This window comes from Nanorana parkeri, unplaced genomic scaffold (assembly GCF_000935625.1).
Source record: "Nanorana parkeri isolate BGI_ZX_2015 unplaced genomic scaffold, ASM93562v1 scaffold315, whole genome shotgun sequence".
Taxonomy (NCBI): domain Eukaryota; kingdom Metazoa; phylum Chordata; class Amphibia; order Anura; family Dicroglossidae; genus Nanorana; species Nanorana parkeri.
The window spans coordinates 437,557-456,345 of NW_017306583.1; the positions used below are offsets into that span (position 1 = coordinate 437,557).

General features: G+C 43.1%; 1 protein-coding gene across 1 annotated transcript; it reads left to right on the plus strand.

The window, feature by feature from the left end:
• The first annotated feature begins 3,977 nt into the window (after positions 1 to 3,977).
• On the plus strand, positions 3,978 to 15,794 carry LOC108788258 (catechol O-methyltransferase-like). The gene is made up of 5 exons (XM_018557998.1): positions 3,978 to 4,001; positions 8,257 to 8,562; positions 10,382 to 10,575; positions 14,475 to 14,606; positions 15,296 to 15,794. Exons 2-5 carry the CDS (start codon positions 8,289 to 8,291, stop codon positions 15,473 to 15,475), a joined length of 780 nt encoding a protein of 259 aa, XP_018413500.1. The 5' UTR covers positions 3,978 to 4,001; positions 8,257 to 8,288; the 3' UTR covers positions 15,476 to 15,794.
• The last annotated feature ends 2,995 nt before the right edge of the window (positions 15,795 to 18,789 follow it).

Consider the following 18,789-nt stretch of genomic DNA (forward strand, 5'->3'; position numbering starts at 1 on the left):
GGGGTTCTTTTTTGAATACAGAAGTATATTATTAGATATGTCTCGCTCCAGACATTCATTCATTAATTTTTTTATTTGAAATCGTGAAAAGATGTGTAAACTGGATTGCCACAATGCTGCTCTACAGAAGCCCTGCTGTTGAGCATTGAGGTGTATTGCAAGAGGTTAGGCACAGGGTGGCAGGCACTAGAAACGTTGGAAAGAAAGAGCTCAATGGGTTAATTTGTTTCACAGATTTCTGCATCTCTGTTAGACGTTTATTTAGAATATCCTTTTTCTTAACCTGTACATAACCTGTTCATTTCATTTTAAAATCAGTTCACCATGAAATCATATGTTTGTTATAGGTGGAGTCTGGTGGTCTTAGCTACACATAGGGTCCCTTTTGTAATGGTGTAATAGTGTGCAGAACTGGCAACTTTTTTATAGTTCTTAGCCCTGGGGCCTTAAGACATATCAAAGAAAAACCTGAAAGTAGAAATGAAACTTTCTTTGGCTTGAGAGTGTGGGCAAGAATAGGTATTCTGTCAGTTTTTTTTTTATTTTTTATATCTGTTCCCCACTTTATAATTTACCATCAGTACTTCCTGTTCTGATAAGTACTCTCCAAACAAAAGAGGAAATCCTACCATTGATATCTCTCCCAGGACAAGAGGAGTGGGAAATTACCAGATGGTGACACAACACCATATTAGGCAGCAAGTGAATGTTTTGTCCCTGAAGTTGATGTGTTGGAAGCAGAAAAAGAGGACAAGCTTAAGTGTTTGAGCGACCTTTGACAAGGCCAAATTTGTGATAGTTAGACGACTGGGTAAGACCAACTCCAGACCACTGCAAGTGCTGCAGTTTTGAAGTGGTCAGGACCCATCAAAAGTGGTGCAAGGAAGGAAAACCGGTGAACTGGCAACAGGGTCATGGGAGGCCAAGACTCATAAATGCAAGTGGGGAACGAAGACTGGCCCATGTAGTCTGATCAATTAGAAGGGCTACTGTAGCTCAAATTGATAATAAAGTTAATGCTGGTTCTGATAGAAACGTGACTGAACACACAGTGCATTGCAGTTTAATGTGTATGGGGCTGCATAGACGCAGACCAGTCAGGGTACCCCTGCTGACTTCCCTGATGGCAGTGGCCTCTTTCAGCAGCGCTCTACCACATTGCAAAAATGGTTCAAGAATGGTTTGAGGAACATAACAACGAGGTTGAGGTGTTGACGACCTCCAGGGTTTCAATCCTATTGAGGATCTGTGGGATCTGCTGGAAAATCAAGCCAGATCCACGAATGCCTACCTTGCAACTTACAGGACTTAAAGTGACATTAAACCCTCAGATTGTTTTAATGTGTGCCTTACTGTAATCCATGGTTGTTTCCTTCTCTTTGCTGCTCTTCCTTTTTAAATCTGTATCTGTTCTCCTGCTGGGCAGAACTTCTGTTTTGCAGCAGACTGCCTTGTCTCTGAAATGGATACATGGTGTCTTTGTGAAGGTTCACAACCTGAGCCAGCACTACAGGAAGAGGCACTCGGCTGCAAAGGGAAGTTCTCCCCAAGCATGAGAAGACATGAGGATTTAAAAGGAAGAGCAGCAAAGAGAAGGGAAAGTACCATGGATTACAGTAAGGCACACATTACAGTATTGGTTTATGTTAAAAAATCTGAGGGTTTAATGTCACTTTAAGGATCTGTTACTGACTGCTTGGTGCCAGATACCACAGCATGCCTTCAAAGGTCTAGTGGAGTCAATGCCTTAACGGCCAGTGCTGTTTTGGTGGAAAAAGTGGATCTACTCCGTATTAGGCAAGTGGTCATAATGTTATGGCTGATTGGTATATACAGTAATTAGATAAAGTGGAACTTCAGCCATAACTTTTCTGTTTAATCTTTTTTTTTTTATTCTTTATTTATACAAGCACAAGAGTACTGCACAGAACTGTAAAGCATATGGGCCTCACGGCCAGGCATATTCAAACATTTGCATACGTCTACAGCATTATACACAATCATGTCGGGCCCGGCCAGACCCCTCCAACCAATCACCCACAAGGTAACTATCGGTCTGCTCCAGCACTCCCATGACATTTTCCGTTTTACTGGTATAGGACTAAGTAAGAACAAAACTGTGATACTAAGGATACCATCCCTCAGCTGGAGCACATAGTTCAGATTTTACCCAAAGAGAGCAAAGGAAAGAGAACAGTAAGACAAAGAAAGAATACAGCGATCACAATAACAAGACATTTCTGTTAGTCTTTAACTGCAGAGAGGCAAGGATTAGAACTTGACAATACTAGTATTATGTCAGTGTATTGTATACATAGCATCCTTACTGGAATTTAAACCCGGTAAACAGACCTAGTCTCCTCTGCACTCTAGCTTTATATAGCATACTGTGTTCTTCTTCTCTCGGTGCCAGTATGTTCAATTCTGCCAAAGTAGCAGGTTTGTAGCAGGTATCACATCAGTTGTCTTTTTATCTTGAGAGATAGAGCCATAAACTAGACTTGTGCGCCGTCAAAAAATTTGTTCCGTTTCGGAATATCAGTTAGTTCGTAATTCAGTGTTCCACCAAGGCATGTATGCAAATATATACAATCCCTATAGGTTGTGGTAGAGAAATCTGCTAACCTCTGTATCTACACTAGTTGTGAAACACTAACAGGCCTTTAACGCTTAAAGGAGAATTATGAGGCGAGTGATTTTCACTCAGCCTCATAATCTGAGCCGACCTGTGCCAATGAAACTGTCACAGGTCGGCTCAGTAGATCGGGAAGTGAGCGAACACATACCGGTGCTCGCTCACTTCTGGATCTATCCGTGACTGTCACTCATGGCTCCCTGCAGGAATTCCCCCCTTCCCTGTCTGATCCTCCAGCGCTGACTGGCAGAACGGACGGGGGAGGGGGTGGGTACAGCTGGCTCTGCCTCTAGATAGGTAGAGCCAGCTGTTACTCGCGCAGCTGGGTGGATCCAGACAGAATTGTCGGGATCCGTTTCCGGCTGCGGCATCTCAGTATGCTACGGCTCGCGGTATACTGAGCTTTGGGTGACAGGAGGAAGCTAGTTTGTGTCCTCCCGTTACCCTTAGGAGAACCATGGGGAAAAGCCCTAACCCCATAGTTCTCCTTTTAAGTACATGTCAATTAATTTAAGATTCATTAAAAACACACACACGACCTGCATGTGACGTAGCTGAGCAGATGTGACCCAAGTCAAAACATGTGTTCCCATAATGGCTCGAACTGTTGAAGCCATTACAGCCAGGCAAACTATCTTTTGCAGAAGGAGGAGTCAACAATAGTAAACTACAATTATTTTGGCACAGGTTTCCTTTAAGAGAATGCCAGTGTCTCTACAAGGGAGATTTACCATCAGTGATTCAGAACAGGACGTAATGAGATCTTTCCAATGGGGACAGACAAATTTGGAAATACATTAGGGAGGCGTTTAACATCTGCTAATGTTTCTATTACTGGCTATACCTTCATGCCCCAGTATGTCACACCCTATTTGTCACCCCCCTATTTCTTCCCAAGTGGAGGAAAATCTTCCCAATGGGGTCACAGAAATAAACACCTGACAAAAGCAATTGACTCTTCTCTACTCTATCCAAAACACTTAACACTGTAACAAAAACTCGGAAGAGCAGGCTTAGAAAATTTTAAAGTCATAAAACAATATATATATTTAAACTTCCAATATGTGCTCACTAAAATGTCCCTTTATATGCAAACAAGCCTGCTGCTGTTGAGAAATTTGGGAGCCTGGAATCCCTGCTAACGCTGGGACATCTAATTTGCCTATAGCTGCAGCAATTGCATTCTTCTGGAGTTTCTATTGTGTGCACTCTGCTTGAAGTGACTCTGTTGGAACTCTAATATCCTGTAGGCAGCTAGGAAGGAGGAGTGTTAGAGATTTGGCTTCTCCTCCCACTGCAAATATTGCACTCATTAGACTGCTGGTGACACCCGGGAGCCAAGAGACAGGAGATTCCATACGGTTCAGTAAGTGAGACTTGTCTAGATACAAGTTTGTGTGTTGCTGTTGAGTTTTGCCAGTTGTATCCTCAGGTGTGTCTGATTAACAAACTTCTACTGTATGCTGGCCACACCGTTGGTTTGGGTGTTAGCGATTTACTTTTGTGTCTTGCTTGTATCCTAAGCTCAGACCTGCCAGGGTAATATGGATCTAGATCAGATGATGTGTGTTAACTGCATCAGATGTCACTCCCATTGGATCTCTCACTCCTAAATCACAGACCAGCTGCTAAGAAAGCTACACACATTTGTCAGGTTTTCTTTACCAATTGAGTTACTGTAATCCTATCATTTTATGAATGCAGTGTTTGTGGCTGTGATCTCGATGAGATCCAATCAAAATGTATAATTTTGATCATGGAATTGCAAATTCTTTTCGCCTTCATCATCACTCATCAATACTGTGTAACCGATAAAAGCTATTGGATGGGAAAACATTGAAGAAATTATTTCTAAGACAAAGTTAGTGCGGGTAGAGCTCTTTTCTGTCTTATCTCTGTACATTTGTTTTTTGCACTCCCTTTTTATCAAGGGATGTACAGTGCTGTAAAATATGTTGGTGTTTAATAAAGGGTAACCACTATTAAAGGTACTTGTGACAGTAGAGCAAGGAGCAAACAAGTGATCAAACTTGAATTTGGATTCAATAACAGTTGTAATGTGCGAGCATTGAAAGGAGCAGTCTGTCCTCCACCCAGCCAAATGTTTCTGTAAGAGACGATCATTTTTCACAAAGTGCGTGCAGGAGGTGGACTGTTCACACAACTGCAATTACAGCTGCAAAATGTTTCCACATGCTGAGTGCATTGCGAAATTTCCAGTAACTGTGAGGCTCTACAAAGGCTGTACATACATATACATATCACATCCAAAATTATTCAGAAAATGTTACTGATATGACAAAATGTGTACAATAAAATACACAATGTATAATTATTTCTCATCCATTGAGGGACACAGTAGTACGGATAAAGTTTGGTTATACTGCTGCCTACAAAAGAATCTGACATTGGCAAACAGAAAAATCATAACCCAGCCCTCAATGTTTTTGCTAGTGTTCCATGATGGGGAACATCTTTTCCTCAGCTTGGGTTGATCCCTTTTTCAAAGAGCAGATGGATCAAATGTTGGGAACCTTATACTCCAGCTTTGATTGCTTGTTACAAGCGTCTAAAATTCTGTCCCGCATGGGTCTGATGTCCACACAGATTTGCAGGACACTACAGTACTCCTGTTGGGATGCTGGATGATTTATCCAAAGAGCATCTGACTCAGCTGACCTTTTTGATATTGCTTCTTTAGCCCTGCACTGGACACTTTGATCAGTAATGCCACAGGATGCCAGAGCATGCTCCTGCCCCAGCGTAGGAGGTTGAGGGAGCGTTTGGCTAAATTTCACCCGTCTCCATCTACTTCTGCAGTAGGTGCCCTCAAGCCCTCTGAGCTTGACTTCTGCTTATCACATAGGGCTCAAACTCAGAGGTCAGCTTACCCCTTTCAAAAGCTTTCTGCATTAAGGTGCATCCCCACTTCTACAAGTGGCATGCTGATTGTGCTTCCTGTTAGTCTTTTGGGTAGTTTGCCTCTCTTGCATTCAAGTACAGAGAGTCCCCCTTTAAGCCCATGGGTTGAGTCCCTGTCACTGTACTACTGCAAAGGACACTGCACCTTCCCTAGTCTGTCTGGGTTCCTCCCTCCCTGGAACCCCTTGCTCAAAACACAGTCCTTTATCTTAAGTCAGGTTCTGGAGCTGTGCCCCATCTGTGTGTCCACTCCCTACCTCAGGAAGGCCCCTCCAGGGTCCCTTCTCAGCAGAGGGACTCCCTGACCTTCATGGTCGACTGGGACCACCTCTAGCTGTTCCTTACTGGGACAAGTATCCGGATCCCCAGCAACATCTCGGCACACCTGCTACTTCTTTTGATGGGTGGAGATCATTGCTGCAGGGTCCTGTGTCTCCCTGGATTGTCAACAAGGGTAACACCTTAGCCTCCTGCTGCAAGTACTCTCTGCTGTAGACAGCATGTCCAGAGGACTCTCTGGTGATTGGTCTTCCAGATACCTTCCTTTACCCTGTCCTTAATTAGGTAAATGCTGTTACGGTTCTGGCTTTGATTCTTGTCCCTCCCTTCATGGCTGTTGATGCTTTGCTTGATCTGGGGGGGATCAGGAGTCTCCTAGACCAACAGCTGTATATAGGGTTAGGCAGTCTCCGCAGCATTCTTCTGCAGGCCCCAATGTTGCCTAGGGGTATAGGAGAGGATGTTTTAGATTTCATCCTTTAGTGTACCCTGGTGGTCTTCTCTCACCAGGCTGGGGCTGAGGCCTAATTTGATTTCTGCCCATCCATGTGGCCTTGCGCCCTCTTCCTTCTGTCACCTTGGCTTTGTGGGATCAAACACTTCGGTTCTCTTGTGGGCTTCACACCCTTGTGGGCTATTGGGTTGTACTAATAGTCTAATACTATACATTCTCTGATGTACCTCATTTAGCGAGGTTGGTTGTCTGGCTAGGCAACCTCCTTTTCGTCATGGAGTTTTATCCCCTTGACCTTTTAAGGAAAGAATGTTGGACCTCGAACCTTCCCATGTAGATCGGCTGGTCCTGCTTGGCAGGGACTGGTTCTTTTGGACTAGGTTCTGTTTTGGACCTGTTCCTCTTGGGGGTTTTCCCAAGTGATTAGTTATGTTGACCGCATCAGGCTGTGGGTCCTTTCTTCCCGGTTTGGGAATTTGGTTATTGCGCTACCTGTTTTTGGTGGAATGTGGTCAGCTTCTCACTGGCCCAGTCCCCCTAGTGAGACCTGTTAGTGTGTCTTCTGCTGTGTTGCCCACCCCTCAGACTTACTTTTGGATGTCCCAACAGTATCTGAATTCCTCTGTCCCTCAATGAACGAAAAATAAAAAATTGGGTTTTTTAACATATCTATTTTTTGGAGTCCATTGTCCACCCCTCTGAGTTTTAGTTCATGCCTTTTTAGTACTGCTTTAACACAAAACTGAGAAGACATGCTGGCTACAAGAGGGGTTCTCTTGGGGCCTGGCTTACCTTTTTATTTTGTTTGCCATTGCCCACTTCTTCTGTAGATGGCAGTATAATGGGACTGAAGTTGAATTCCTTTATCCCTCAATGGGCTCAATCATAAATGACAACCAGCATGCATTTATGAAAGACCGCTCTTGTCAGACAAACCTATCAACATGTATAAAGCGGTAAGTAGCGACCTAAATGGAGGAAAGCCAATGAACGTAGTGTACCTAGATTTTGCACAAACATTTACTACATTGGGAGCAAGCCTTTCCTCAACTACATAGAAGTGCCTGGTATGTCTTCCACGAAGATAAAAATCTTTCTTTATGGAGCAAATACATACTGTTTGTTCCTCCCATGTGTGCTCAACCTCTAGCGCTTTTCACCATTCTGGCCTACTCCTAGAGATACCTTCTAAGTAAGCCGGAATGGTGAAACATGTTAAAGGTTGCGCATACATGTGGAGGAACAAACGGTATCTATTTGCATCATAAATAAAGATTTTTTTTAAATCTTCCGTGAAGACCTTTTTGGAGTGTCGCTATTTCTAGATTGGGTTGCTATGGGCAATGGCACATTTGTTTGCCTGCACCAGGGATGCAATCGTAGTGCAAGCCGATTCTAGAATGTGAGCAGGGTTTGCTGTGGATCATCTAACAAATGCAGGGACTGCCATTAAAGGGAATCTATTTTTTTCCTCTATGGGTAAAGCAATGATTCCCTTTAACCCAGCATGGCCTACTCACTTTGGGGGACAGGGGCATATAGTCAGCAGTAAATTTATTGTCCACATCAGTGACAGGATTGCATGACTGTATTGGTGTCTATGGACTGCGGTGTTACACTCTCTGATTGCATAGTCTCCTTTAGATTTTCAAACTATGTTGTGTAAAGGTCCGGCGAACATAAAAATGTCATAGGTTGGTTAGGCCGTTGCACTATAAAATGACTGGTAAATGTAAAGGTTGTACAATCGGATTGTAAAATGTATAGTCGGCTTTAAACTTTGTATTTTCTTTAACTTTGGCTGTTGCCCTAAAAGAACTGCCCATGCCAGCAACTAATCATTTTGAAGTCCGCACGAGACTAATGATAGTAAGAATCTGGTTAATACAGATGATGCATTCAAACTTAATAGCAGGTGTTCTCTCTGCAGTCTTCTAAATGTGTTAAATTTTTATCTTCCCATCAGGTCTTTACTGTCTCTTCCCTGCTGCCGGTTACATGATGCTGGCAGCGGTGTTCTTGCTGAGCTCTGCACTGTTGTGCCTCCTTTTTGTGGTTTGGAAAGTACGTACGAATGGTGACTGGGCACTCTGGTGGCACGACAACTACCTGGAACGGCTAAAAGACTTTGTAACGGGCACCACGCGGCCTGTCAGGATTCTGCAGTTCGTACAGCGCTGGGCCAAGCATGGAGATGCCCTCAGTGTCATCTCTGCCATTGACTCTTTTTGCAGCAAAGTAGAGTGGGCCATGAATGTGGGAGACAAGAAGGGTAAGTGAGTTGAGACGGTCATATGACTTCACTCTGTGTTCTGCTATCACCGTTTTCATAATCTGCATTCTACATGTGCTTAAAGTAGGTTAACTGGTAATTTTACACATCTGCAGACTATGCCACAATATACTGCAATAGCAATTATGCTAAAGGCAACACAAACAACTTTCTGATCATTAAAAAGCCTCCTTGGTCTCCTCTCGGGTAACCATGCCCAGGTACAGTCGGTGTCTATCCAGATCTCTCTCTGTATCCTCTAGTACCTGATACATGTTTGTCAGCCTATATATAATGTGCAATGTCAGTGCATATAATAGAGGCTGATTGGCCCACGGTGTAGAACCTCCTACTTTCAGTCTAAATTCTGCAGTGTAGGATTCTGGGAATTATAATAAGTCTTAGGCAGTTATGCTAACAGTATGTACAAAAAAATGTAGTGATTGTTCTTATTTTATGAATACCTGACTGCACTTCTTTTTTTTTTTTTTTATTATTATTCTAGAGGTTGTTTTACACAGTCTGATCATGTGTACTCCATTTCTCCAGGCATTGCTTGACATAACTGGGTGGTGTAGTGGTCAGAAGAATGCATGTCATCAGACTTTCAAGATTTTTGGACAGTGATCAATTGTTCTTTTGTTTTCATTTTGGCATGCATTGGGTTCTCTTGTAGAGTAGGGAAAGTCTTATCTTCACAGTTTCTCCCTACAGAAAAGAGGAGAGCACGTGTCCCCAGGAGCACATTGTCAGACATTGTAATCTCCCCAAAAGGGACACAGATGACAATAAAAACTTGACCCCTCTCTGCTCTATCCATAACAAATTATAAAGTATTTTGGAGATGGAAGAAAAACGACAAGAAAAACTAAACATATATACAGATGAAAAGGATACTTATACAGCATTTATCAATGACCACTTATTTCAAGATGGGCTTCCACTTTTAAGGGAACCTATAACCTAGTATAGCAATGACTCCCATCTACTTTTGGAGGCTGCCATTGCCCAACTTTTGGTAGTAATTTTGTTAGCAGGCAAATGTGTATGACTCTGCAGGAGGCATGTTCGGCCCTGGAGCTGTAGCCAATTTCCAGAGTTGGACAATGACAGCCTGCAATGCTACATGCAAAATGTTTTCCTTAAAATAAACGTGTGTACCTATGCAGGTGTTGCATAAAAAGGACTGAACCCTGGAAGCTGTGCCAAAAAAGTTATCTTTCCCCATTACTGATTTACCGTGCTTTGTTCTGCACTAGCAATCGGAGGCAACAGTGCCTTAGATCTCACACTGCAGATATACAGCTATGACGCTGTAGGCACAGAAATGCCTATGCACCCTCGCATACCAGGAAGTGCTCTGCTATTTTGGGGAAAAAAATAGATTTTTTTTTTTTTGTGTGTGGCTTCACATAGGTACAATTAACATTTCTAGATGTTCCCTATAGGACAGAAAAACTTAATTTCTAAAAAAAAAATTCCGGTCGACTTTAAATACTGCCCACCCCACCTGCATGAGCTTGCCTTCCCTTTACTTCCCCACCACTTCATTTGGCACCCAGGGTCCAAAGCATTTCACACACTGTAAGCGGCAAGATTCTGATGTTGAGAACTCTCTCCCCACCTAGCTACACAGCTGAACAACCAATCGCCAGATGCCATCCGGGTGTGTGTAGGGGGAGGTGCTAGCAGTTAAATGAGTCTGTCATTTTGTTGTGCATGGTCCAAGCGCAAGTCCACTTTAAGCCTGTTTAAGTCTTGTGTGTCTGTGTAATTATTTGCTGATTTTTATAATTATTTAATTTTTTTTCCCCCTCAGGTGAAATCCTGGATACTATTGTCCTGGAGACCCGCCCTCGTTGGGTGCTGGAGCTGGGCACATATTGCGGTTACTCTACGGTACGGATTGCTAGGTTGTTGCCCCCTGGTGCTCGGCTTATTACCATAGAGATGAATCCACACTACGCCCAGGTGGCCAAAGAAGTGATTCGGCATGCAGGTCTGGAGGCGCAGGTCAGAAAGGGAATGTGTGGTAGTTTTCTATACAATTTCTTTTAAAATATATTCATATTATGTCATTTTCTATCCAGCCAGCTGGTGAAGCTTTAGGTTCTTTTTCCAATTCTCCTTTCCTCCTACTATAAAAAGCTTGTTCACACAGTTTAATAGCTCAACTGTAATTTACAAACAGACCTGAGCGAGCCCAAGGAATGAATTAACCCGAGAGGAAGAGCTGAGCAGAATTTTTTGTGTTCCCAGCAAATTTGCATATTCAGTCTCAGCCAGTTGTGGGCTAACCCTGGGAGAATGATTGGGATACATAATTAAAACGTAACCTGTGTTTTGCCCAGTCAGTGCCAAGCAACAGGTTTGTGTGTAGTGCCCTTTTCCCTGCAACATAAACCCTTCCTTTGTTTCTCTGCCACTCCTTTCTGCTGCCAGAAGCAGAGAAAATACTTGGTACTTCCAGCTAAGGGAATACATGTGATTCACTCCATAGGACAGTGCTGGTTCTTGGTATTTGGCCCAGCACTGCCACATAAGTCGTCATCTCTGTGTAAGCGCCAACATATTAACTAATCTCTAACCTTTGCCTACTCTATGCAAACTAAAAGAAAAAAAACCACAAAAAAAAAAATCTTTGGCTAGAGATACACTTAAATAGGAAAACTGTCTTTAGTGAGATGGCTTAATGTATAGATAACCAGTTTTAATTGGGAATGACACAATTGGTGCTGTCTTGTATTAAAGCATATCATTTTTTTTTTTCATTCACCAAACCCAATTTGCTATGCTGCCTATCCCTGTAGATGCCCCTTGTCCCAGAGTACCCCATGCCCTCCAGTGTCTCCTCTCCCTGTTCTCAGGCCGAGCAGACCGCCAGCAACACAACCCTCCCACCCATTTCCTACCAGCTCAAGTGGCGTCTTCAGGAAGCCCTTCTATACACCACATTGCAATGTCTGCAGCTGCCGCTGCAACTTTTTTCTCGCACTTCCCAAAACCCGTTCACATCATCCTCACTCCCAACTCGGAAGGAGACTGCAGAGAGGCAACATGCTGGGCAAACTTGCAAGGTGAGATCTTTATTCCCAGTAATTCTTTTCAGTCAGATTCTGGAAGGGACCTGCAAGGTGATTACTAGTAGTGTGTTTGGTCTAATTTTGGTGTGTAGACTGGCCCTGCAAGGCCTGTTGGTCTTTCTTGGAAGAAGATGGGAAGATCCATGGGAACACAACACAGCCAGCAGCTGATTATAGTAGCATCAATGCTTTGCTTTGAATAGGCTGTCTTCCATTCCCCCTATACACAGAGTGCAAAAATGTTTGTCTCTCGTAGTAGGTGTATTAAATGGAATGCAGAGTGTTTTCTATAATTGAGAGTTGGGCAATGCACTCCCTGTGTGGCTGATATATTTTATCTCAGCAGTTGTGAAGCCAAGTCATTGTAGCAGCAAATCTTCAAATCGAAACATTTAATACAATAACTAAAAAAACCTGTGAAAATTACATCAAAAAATGATTACAAGGTAAACACTATATACGTAGATTACACAAAATATATGCACATTGAAAATAAACTATCCCTTTTAATTCTAAATTTGAAGCTACTATAGGAATATGTAATGTATTTAACCGACTGAAAGGAAGAAAATAAGCAAATTGCATTGTTGGGGTTTAGATATGCTTTAATGACTGGTGAATTGTTGAGCAAAAAGATTGTTCAGCTTCCTGGAAACTTTCTATGATGATGGTCAGTTGCAAACCATTACTCGGTGACCTCTATGTGCATGCAGCAATGCATGTAAAAGCACATTGAGGGGAATTTATCAAAACTGGAGCAGACAGAATCTGGAGCAGTTGTCCATGGCAACCAATCAGCATCTCTCTTCAGTTTGCTCGGGTAAGATTTGAAAATGAGTCAAAGAAACTGATTGGTTGCGGTGCAAATCGGCTCCACTTTTGATAAATTCTGCCCATTGTACCCTTTACACTTGCATTTTATGTTCATGCCTTCTGCAAAGTAAGGGGAAAACTTTGAGTGTTTTTGAAGTAGTGTTAAAGAACTCTGGGAACATTTGTATTAACTTTTTCAGTGGGGCTACCCCCGAACTGCAAGTGTTAACTGCTTGTTTGTGTCCAAGTAAAAAGAAAAAAGTTATGCTCTGCTGATCATTCCAGCCGACATGTTCTTAGATTGGCTTACTAGAGACTTGCTCCCCCTCCTCTACAGCGGCCTAAGAATCCCTGTGTCATGACGCTGTATATAAGTGTATAGACGTGAGGAAGGTGAGGAACATTCCATCTGTGCACAAAAGGAGAACCAGAGAAGCAGGGAGTCGGCTCGCCAGTTCAGTTGAGTAGGAGTATTTTTTTTTAAGCACCGAGACACAAACGAGTAAAAGGAGAATTATGGGGAGAGTGAAATACAATCGTCCCCATAATTAGAGCCAATATGTGACACTGAAGCTGTCACAGTCGGCTCTATTGATCGGGAACTCGGCTAACACATACCGCCGATCGCTGAGTTCCAAATCTTCTCCCTGCAGAGAAGTGACTGTCAGTCACCGCTCCATGCAGGGTTTCCGTGATTGACAGCAGAGCCAGCTGTCAATCAGGTGGCGAGACGGTCAGGATTCGTCCCGGCTGCAGCGCACCTTTGTTTTGTCAGCATATAGCCAGCAATAGCCCGCTATATGCTGAGTTTTGGGTCACAAAACTAAAGAGAACTATGGCAAAAATCGGGGGTAGTCCCACTTCAAGAGTTAATAAAACTTTTCCCTGGAGTTTTTCTGTAACCTTTTTTTTCCAGCAATGTATTTCTTTACATTTTTACCCAAGCAGTCACAGTCATATTTTCAAAGAGCTCCAACTCTCTCAGCTCGGTTTCCCAGAATTTCCTGTCAAATGCAAGACCACAAGGGAGATTAGAGTCTGCAGCAATTGTCCATCTAGTTTCTTGGAGAAGGGAAAGGAGGAGTGTTTTGCCTTGTTGTGCCTGTGTGTTTGTGGAGACATACACAGCTTACTAGCACACACAAGGCTGGCTCCATAGGACCCTGCAAGGGTAAAGCAGCCACACTAAAGAAGCATATCGGGGCCAATGCTCAGGGGACCAGCTGATTTTGCAAACCACATAAATATGAATGGGATTATTATGTGAAATGCATTATCCTGCTGTAAAATGAATGCAAAATATGTTACCATTGTCTGTTAACGTACAACCTTTCCAATAATGCAAAGATGTCAAGTCACAGAATCTTAGGGAATATCCTCAGCTAAGTTGTTTCTTGAAAATTGCTCAGGTTGTCCCTCGACTGTCATGCCAATTAATTACTGTTTTACAGTCCGTACGGTTAATTGATAGACTAAGCTATGACAAAACAATAAGGGGTTTTTTTCAGCTTCACCGTATAATAGCCAAAGATTGACTTGACTCGTTTTAAGAACTGACGTAGCTCGAAGCAAAAAGAAATCTGTGGCTGAGTGAAAAATCAAGTCTACAATTATCCACAGATGACTTCTCAGATCACAATCGCTCTTTGTACCATGAGAATGTGGATCATGTGACTGCTCAGAGGGTTTCTGGGTTAATAGTCCGTATGGGAAATGAGGGCCATTACTTTCTAATGGAAGTGTCTTCTGTGCTGGAGGATGTCGGCTTAAATGGACAATATCTTTGACATAGAAATGGCAACAAAATTATTCACGGCAAAAAAAATTCCAAAATACATGTGACTGTTTTAATGAAAAACCATGTTTTCTGGAAATCTGACATAGAACAAAACACCTGTGTGAGGAGGCTTTGGTTTTAGATAGAATGAGAAAGGATTAGAACCGCTGTCTGGCTGTGCTTCACTTTGTCTCTCTTTTGGGATAGGGGAAGACTCTCATTCATGTTTTATGCTACAGGTGGAACTGTTGGTGGGGTCCAGCTCCATCCTAATCCCTCAGCTGAAGAAGAAACTGGACATTGAGAAGTTTGACCTGGTCTTTATAGACCACTGGAAAGTCAGTTATCTCCCTGACACCAAACTGCTAGAGGTATGTTTTCACTGATCTTGCATTACAGACATACGTTTTAAAGGAGAACTATGAGGCGAGTGAAAATCACTCAGCCTCATAGTTCGAGCCGACGTGTGAAAAGGAAACTGTTACACGTCGGCTCAATAGATCGGGAAGTGAGCGAACACATACCGTCGCTCGCTCACTTCTCAATACTGTCCCTGCTGTGAGCTGTAGCTCGCTTTGGGTCACGGGAGGATGCTTGTTTATGTCCTCCCGTGACCCTGAGGTGAACTATGGGGAAAAACACTTACCCTATAGTTCTCCTTTTAACCCTTCTGCACTTAATCCTAAAAATAGGTTTTGGCTAAAGATGCACTTCAAATATCATGACACACCATTTTTGATTATTTTAATGGAAGATATAACCAATATCTGTTGTCAGTGGGAATATTTATTATGTTTTCATCCCATAGAAACAAGGACTGCCTGTTAACTGTATTGTTTAGAGACGGTCTCAGAATGTACTGTTTACGATTTGAAAACTGTTCTATTCCACATGCCTCTGATTTTGTGCCACTATTATTACACACTCACGTCTTCAACCCAATTTGGGTCCCGACCTATAGTTTTAAAAACAGCTCTAAGGGAATACATAGATGAACTGATGATTGTTTTGATATATCTGCTGGGAGTTGTCCTTGATTGCATTGTCCTCTCCTTTCTAGGAATGTGGTTTGCTGAGAGCCGGTTCTGTTCTCCTGGCTGACAACGTTGTGTGTCCTGGAGCGCCAGATTACCTCCATTATGTAAGAAACAGCCCTCAATATCAGAGCCAGTATTTCCAGTCTTATCTTGAGTACCTACAGATCGAGGATGGCCTAGAGAAATCCGTCTTCCTGGGTTGATGGCCAGAGCAAGAACTATGCCATGGTCATATGCAGTCCTGCACCTATCTCTGTGCTCCTGGACGTAGAAGACTCTTACTGGGCAGTGTTGTAAACTTCCATGGATTCTAATTCATTGGTGACAGCGACAAGCTGATCCTATAATTTCTTTTAGGATAGAATTTCCTGTGTCTACACTGGGATTGGGCTCCCTTCAGCTGTCAAGGTGTTTTTAAAGTCCCTAAGGACTTGACTAAGCTTGGACCACACAACTGTCAAACCTTTTTCTACTGATGACTACCGGATTCAGAATAACTCAGTGTCTTTCTAAAAAAAAGTTCTCAAGGCTCCTTCTACATCTGGTGACCACAGTATTACTAAGAATACCTGGGGTTCAGGTTGATCTCTGTTTTTCAGAGTTATGGGATAATGATGATGGGATTCCTCCTTAATCATAAATACAAATGTTAGGGTGAAAAAAGGCAAAGGCATGGGGCATCTTTTGCAAAAAGCTTATAAGAATGTTAAAATAGGACAAAAAAGGGCCTCTCAACTCCTACTTGGTTTCCCATCCTTTTTTTCATTACTTTTTTACATTTCTAGAATCATTAATTGTACCATTCTGATCATTTGTAAAGATCTGCTGCCTTTCCCATATGATTTGGCACAGGCCAACATCCTGCTTCAGTAAGTGTCAAGGGGGCACATTATTATTGGCAGTGGAGAAACAAGATGTGCTATAATACAGCAAAAAGGGAAATGTGGCACATGGTTTACAGAACAAACAAAGAAATAATGGTGGAAGCCTGGTCTGATACAGATTTAAACTGAGTGATTTTAATTCATGCCCCTGCTGCCTGTAGCAAGACTGTTAAACTCTGGTCTCCTCTCCAGCAGTGGTGACCTGTTAGTGATGTGCATTGCACAGCCATAGAGAAAATTAGACATCCTGAGCAGCTAAGAATTCTTCTAATAAGGCCAGCTGAGTATGTCACTAACAGGCCACTTGAGCAATCTGCACAGTAAAGGTGCCCATACACTGTACGATTCTCGTACGAGAATCGCACGCCGCGCGGCAAAAGAAACGCGCAACAAATGTGTGTTTCCGAGGGCTTCCTGGCTGTCTGACCCTTTTGTTTCCATAATTTGAGTTACTGAACTGGAACAAGTAAGCTAAAAAGGACTTTTGACCTTTTCTGATTTGCATACTTGGTCCAGGTCAGTGGCTCAAAGTATTAGTCAGTGGGTCAGCCAATTCACTGGCTAAACACACACCAGCATTGTCATGTAGGAGGAAGTGTAGTGATCACATATTCCCCCATACCATGAAGAACTTGGTATTTCTCTTTGCTCGGCAGAGTTTGAGAGTAAGGAATGTGAATATGTAGCAAATGAATGGGGGAGTTATGGGAACCTTTTTGAATGTGGTCGTCAGATTCAATGGGTGGTGATATTTTGGGTACTGGAGTACCTCTTTAACTAATGTTCACACTGCTCTGTAAAACACCCTTTTTTTTATTATCCTTTTCTATGTTTTAATATAAATATATACAGTTTGAAGAGAAGATTATTTGTACAAAACGTTTAATAAAACACATTCTATGAAGGCATTGTCTAATACATTTTGACTTCTTTCATTCACTCTAATCCACCTTTCATTTTTGAGGTCAGTCATGTTAACTCTCTCTTAGTACTAAATCTCAGTGGCAGCACATACATGGGACACCTTATGCCCTTTCATGGCTAAAACAGGGTAACGCCAGAGATGCACTGTTTACATTTAGTGAGACTGTGAAGCTCTGTTAGATGCTATAAAGCAAAAGTTTGGGAACTTTTAAATCTGCATAGTTGTTGCATTTATCCTCTTAAGCAGTGGTTTTCTCAACCTGTGTAGCCTCAGGACTTATTATCATTAAGGCCTTGTTCACACCAAATGCAGATCCGGTCAGGATTCTGCACATGCACGCTACTCTTTTTTACGTGTTTTTGATGCTTTTTTTTTTAAAGTTTAAAATGGGCTTTTAGTGCGTTCCAGGCATTTGCATGCGTTTTTGATGCGTTCCCAAGCAGGTAAAATAGGGCCTGCTGCAGTTTTTTCACCTGCTCTGGATCTGCTCTGCACGCTGCGATGTGAACTGGAGCAAAAAATACCATTGGAATACATTGGACGCAGTTTGAATCCGGTCTGCAACTGATCTGCTCTGCACCTGCTCCGTGCTTGGTGTGAACAAGGCCTAAGTCGCGACCCAAGTCGCACTGCAATGGAACACATGGCATTGTGGTACCGTGTGTTCCGGTGCTGGCGATTAAACTGAATGGCAAGGCAACACACCAGAACGCGTAGTAGGTGCGACTGCATGGTACAGTGTGTTAATCGCACAGGACTGTTCAATTAACACACTGTACTAGTGTGAATGGGCCCTCAAAAAACACTGACAGATGCACACAACCAGAGACTCAATCTCACATACACACTCCCAAATTGTTGTTTTTTTTAAGATCCCCCAGTCTCCCTACCTTACGAGAACTGGAGTGGATCCTCAGCCTGTGGTCCAATGTGGGCTACTGTGCTGTGACTGAGCTCCATCCATATGTGCATTTTGTGTCCCTTGCTCGTCCTGTAGAGGTGCCAGGAGCTAGAATGTGACGTCACTCCGGTCCAGGCACCTCTACAGGGCACGCGAGGGAGCTGTAACCAATGCATGTATGAATGGAGCTCCCTCTCGGCCATAGCTGCAGCCTACCGCACCTCAAGCTGACACTCGGCACCAGGCAGCAAATTCTGAATGTCTGTCCAGTGTGAGAACTGACACTACTGAGCTAGGGGGAGACTGAGGAGCCTCTCGCATAGAAAAGTGGAAGGCATGCGGCGACCCACCAGTTGAGAACCAAGGCTCTAAAGCACTCTACAGAGCTACAAAGGCATGTGGCTATGTGTGCCCAATCTGGGCACCCCATAGGTACCAGGGCCACACATTTGAGTGTACAGGGGGATTTGGGGGGATGACAGAGTGCTGGCAGACACTTATCTTGCAGCAATGACTAGGATAGGTTTTCTAACCTAGCTCATCAAATGTTCCACTAGACAGCGATTGGCAGCCTCCCACAGACCTAAAACTTGAGATTTTTTTTTCTCTAGTCACCTTCCAGGACAGCATCAGAGAGATTGGCTCCTCCCACCGGAACAGGAAACACATCACCCACAGAGCACAAGCCTAGCACGCTTCAGTTTTTTGTGTGTTTCCTCTGGCCAAACAGGACATCGTAATGTTTGTTGTTTTAAGCCAGGCCTTCGTGCTGGTGAGCAGGGGCCTCCCTGGTTTGTGAGTACCGCA

Coding starts and splice junctions, on each gene's coding strand:
- LOC108788258 (XM_018557998.1), top strand. CDS start 8,289: ATGATGCTGGCAGCGGTGTTCTTGCTGAGCTCTGCACTGTTGTGCCTC. Junction 8,563..10,381: donor GAATGTGGGAGACAAGAAGG/GTAAGTGAGTTG, acceptor TTTCCCCCTCAG/GTGAAATCCTGGATACTATT. Junction 14,607..15,295: donor CTGACACCAAACTGCTAGAG/GTATGTTTTCAC, acceptor TCTCCTTTCTAG/GAATGTGGTTTGCTGAGAGC.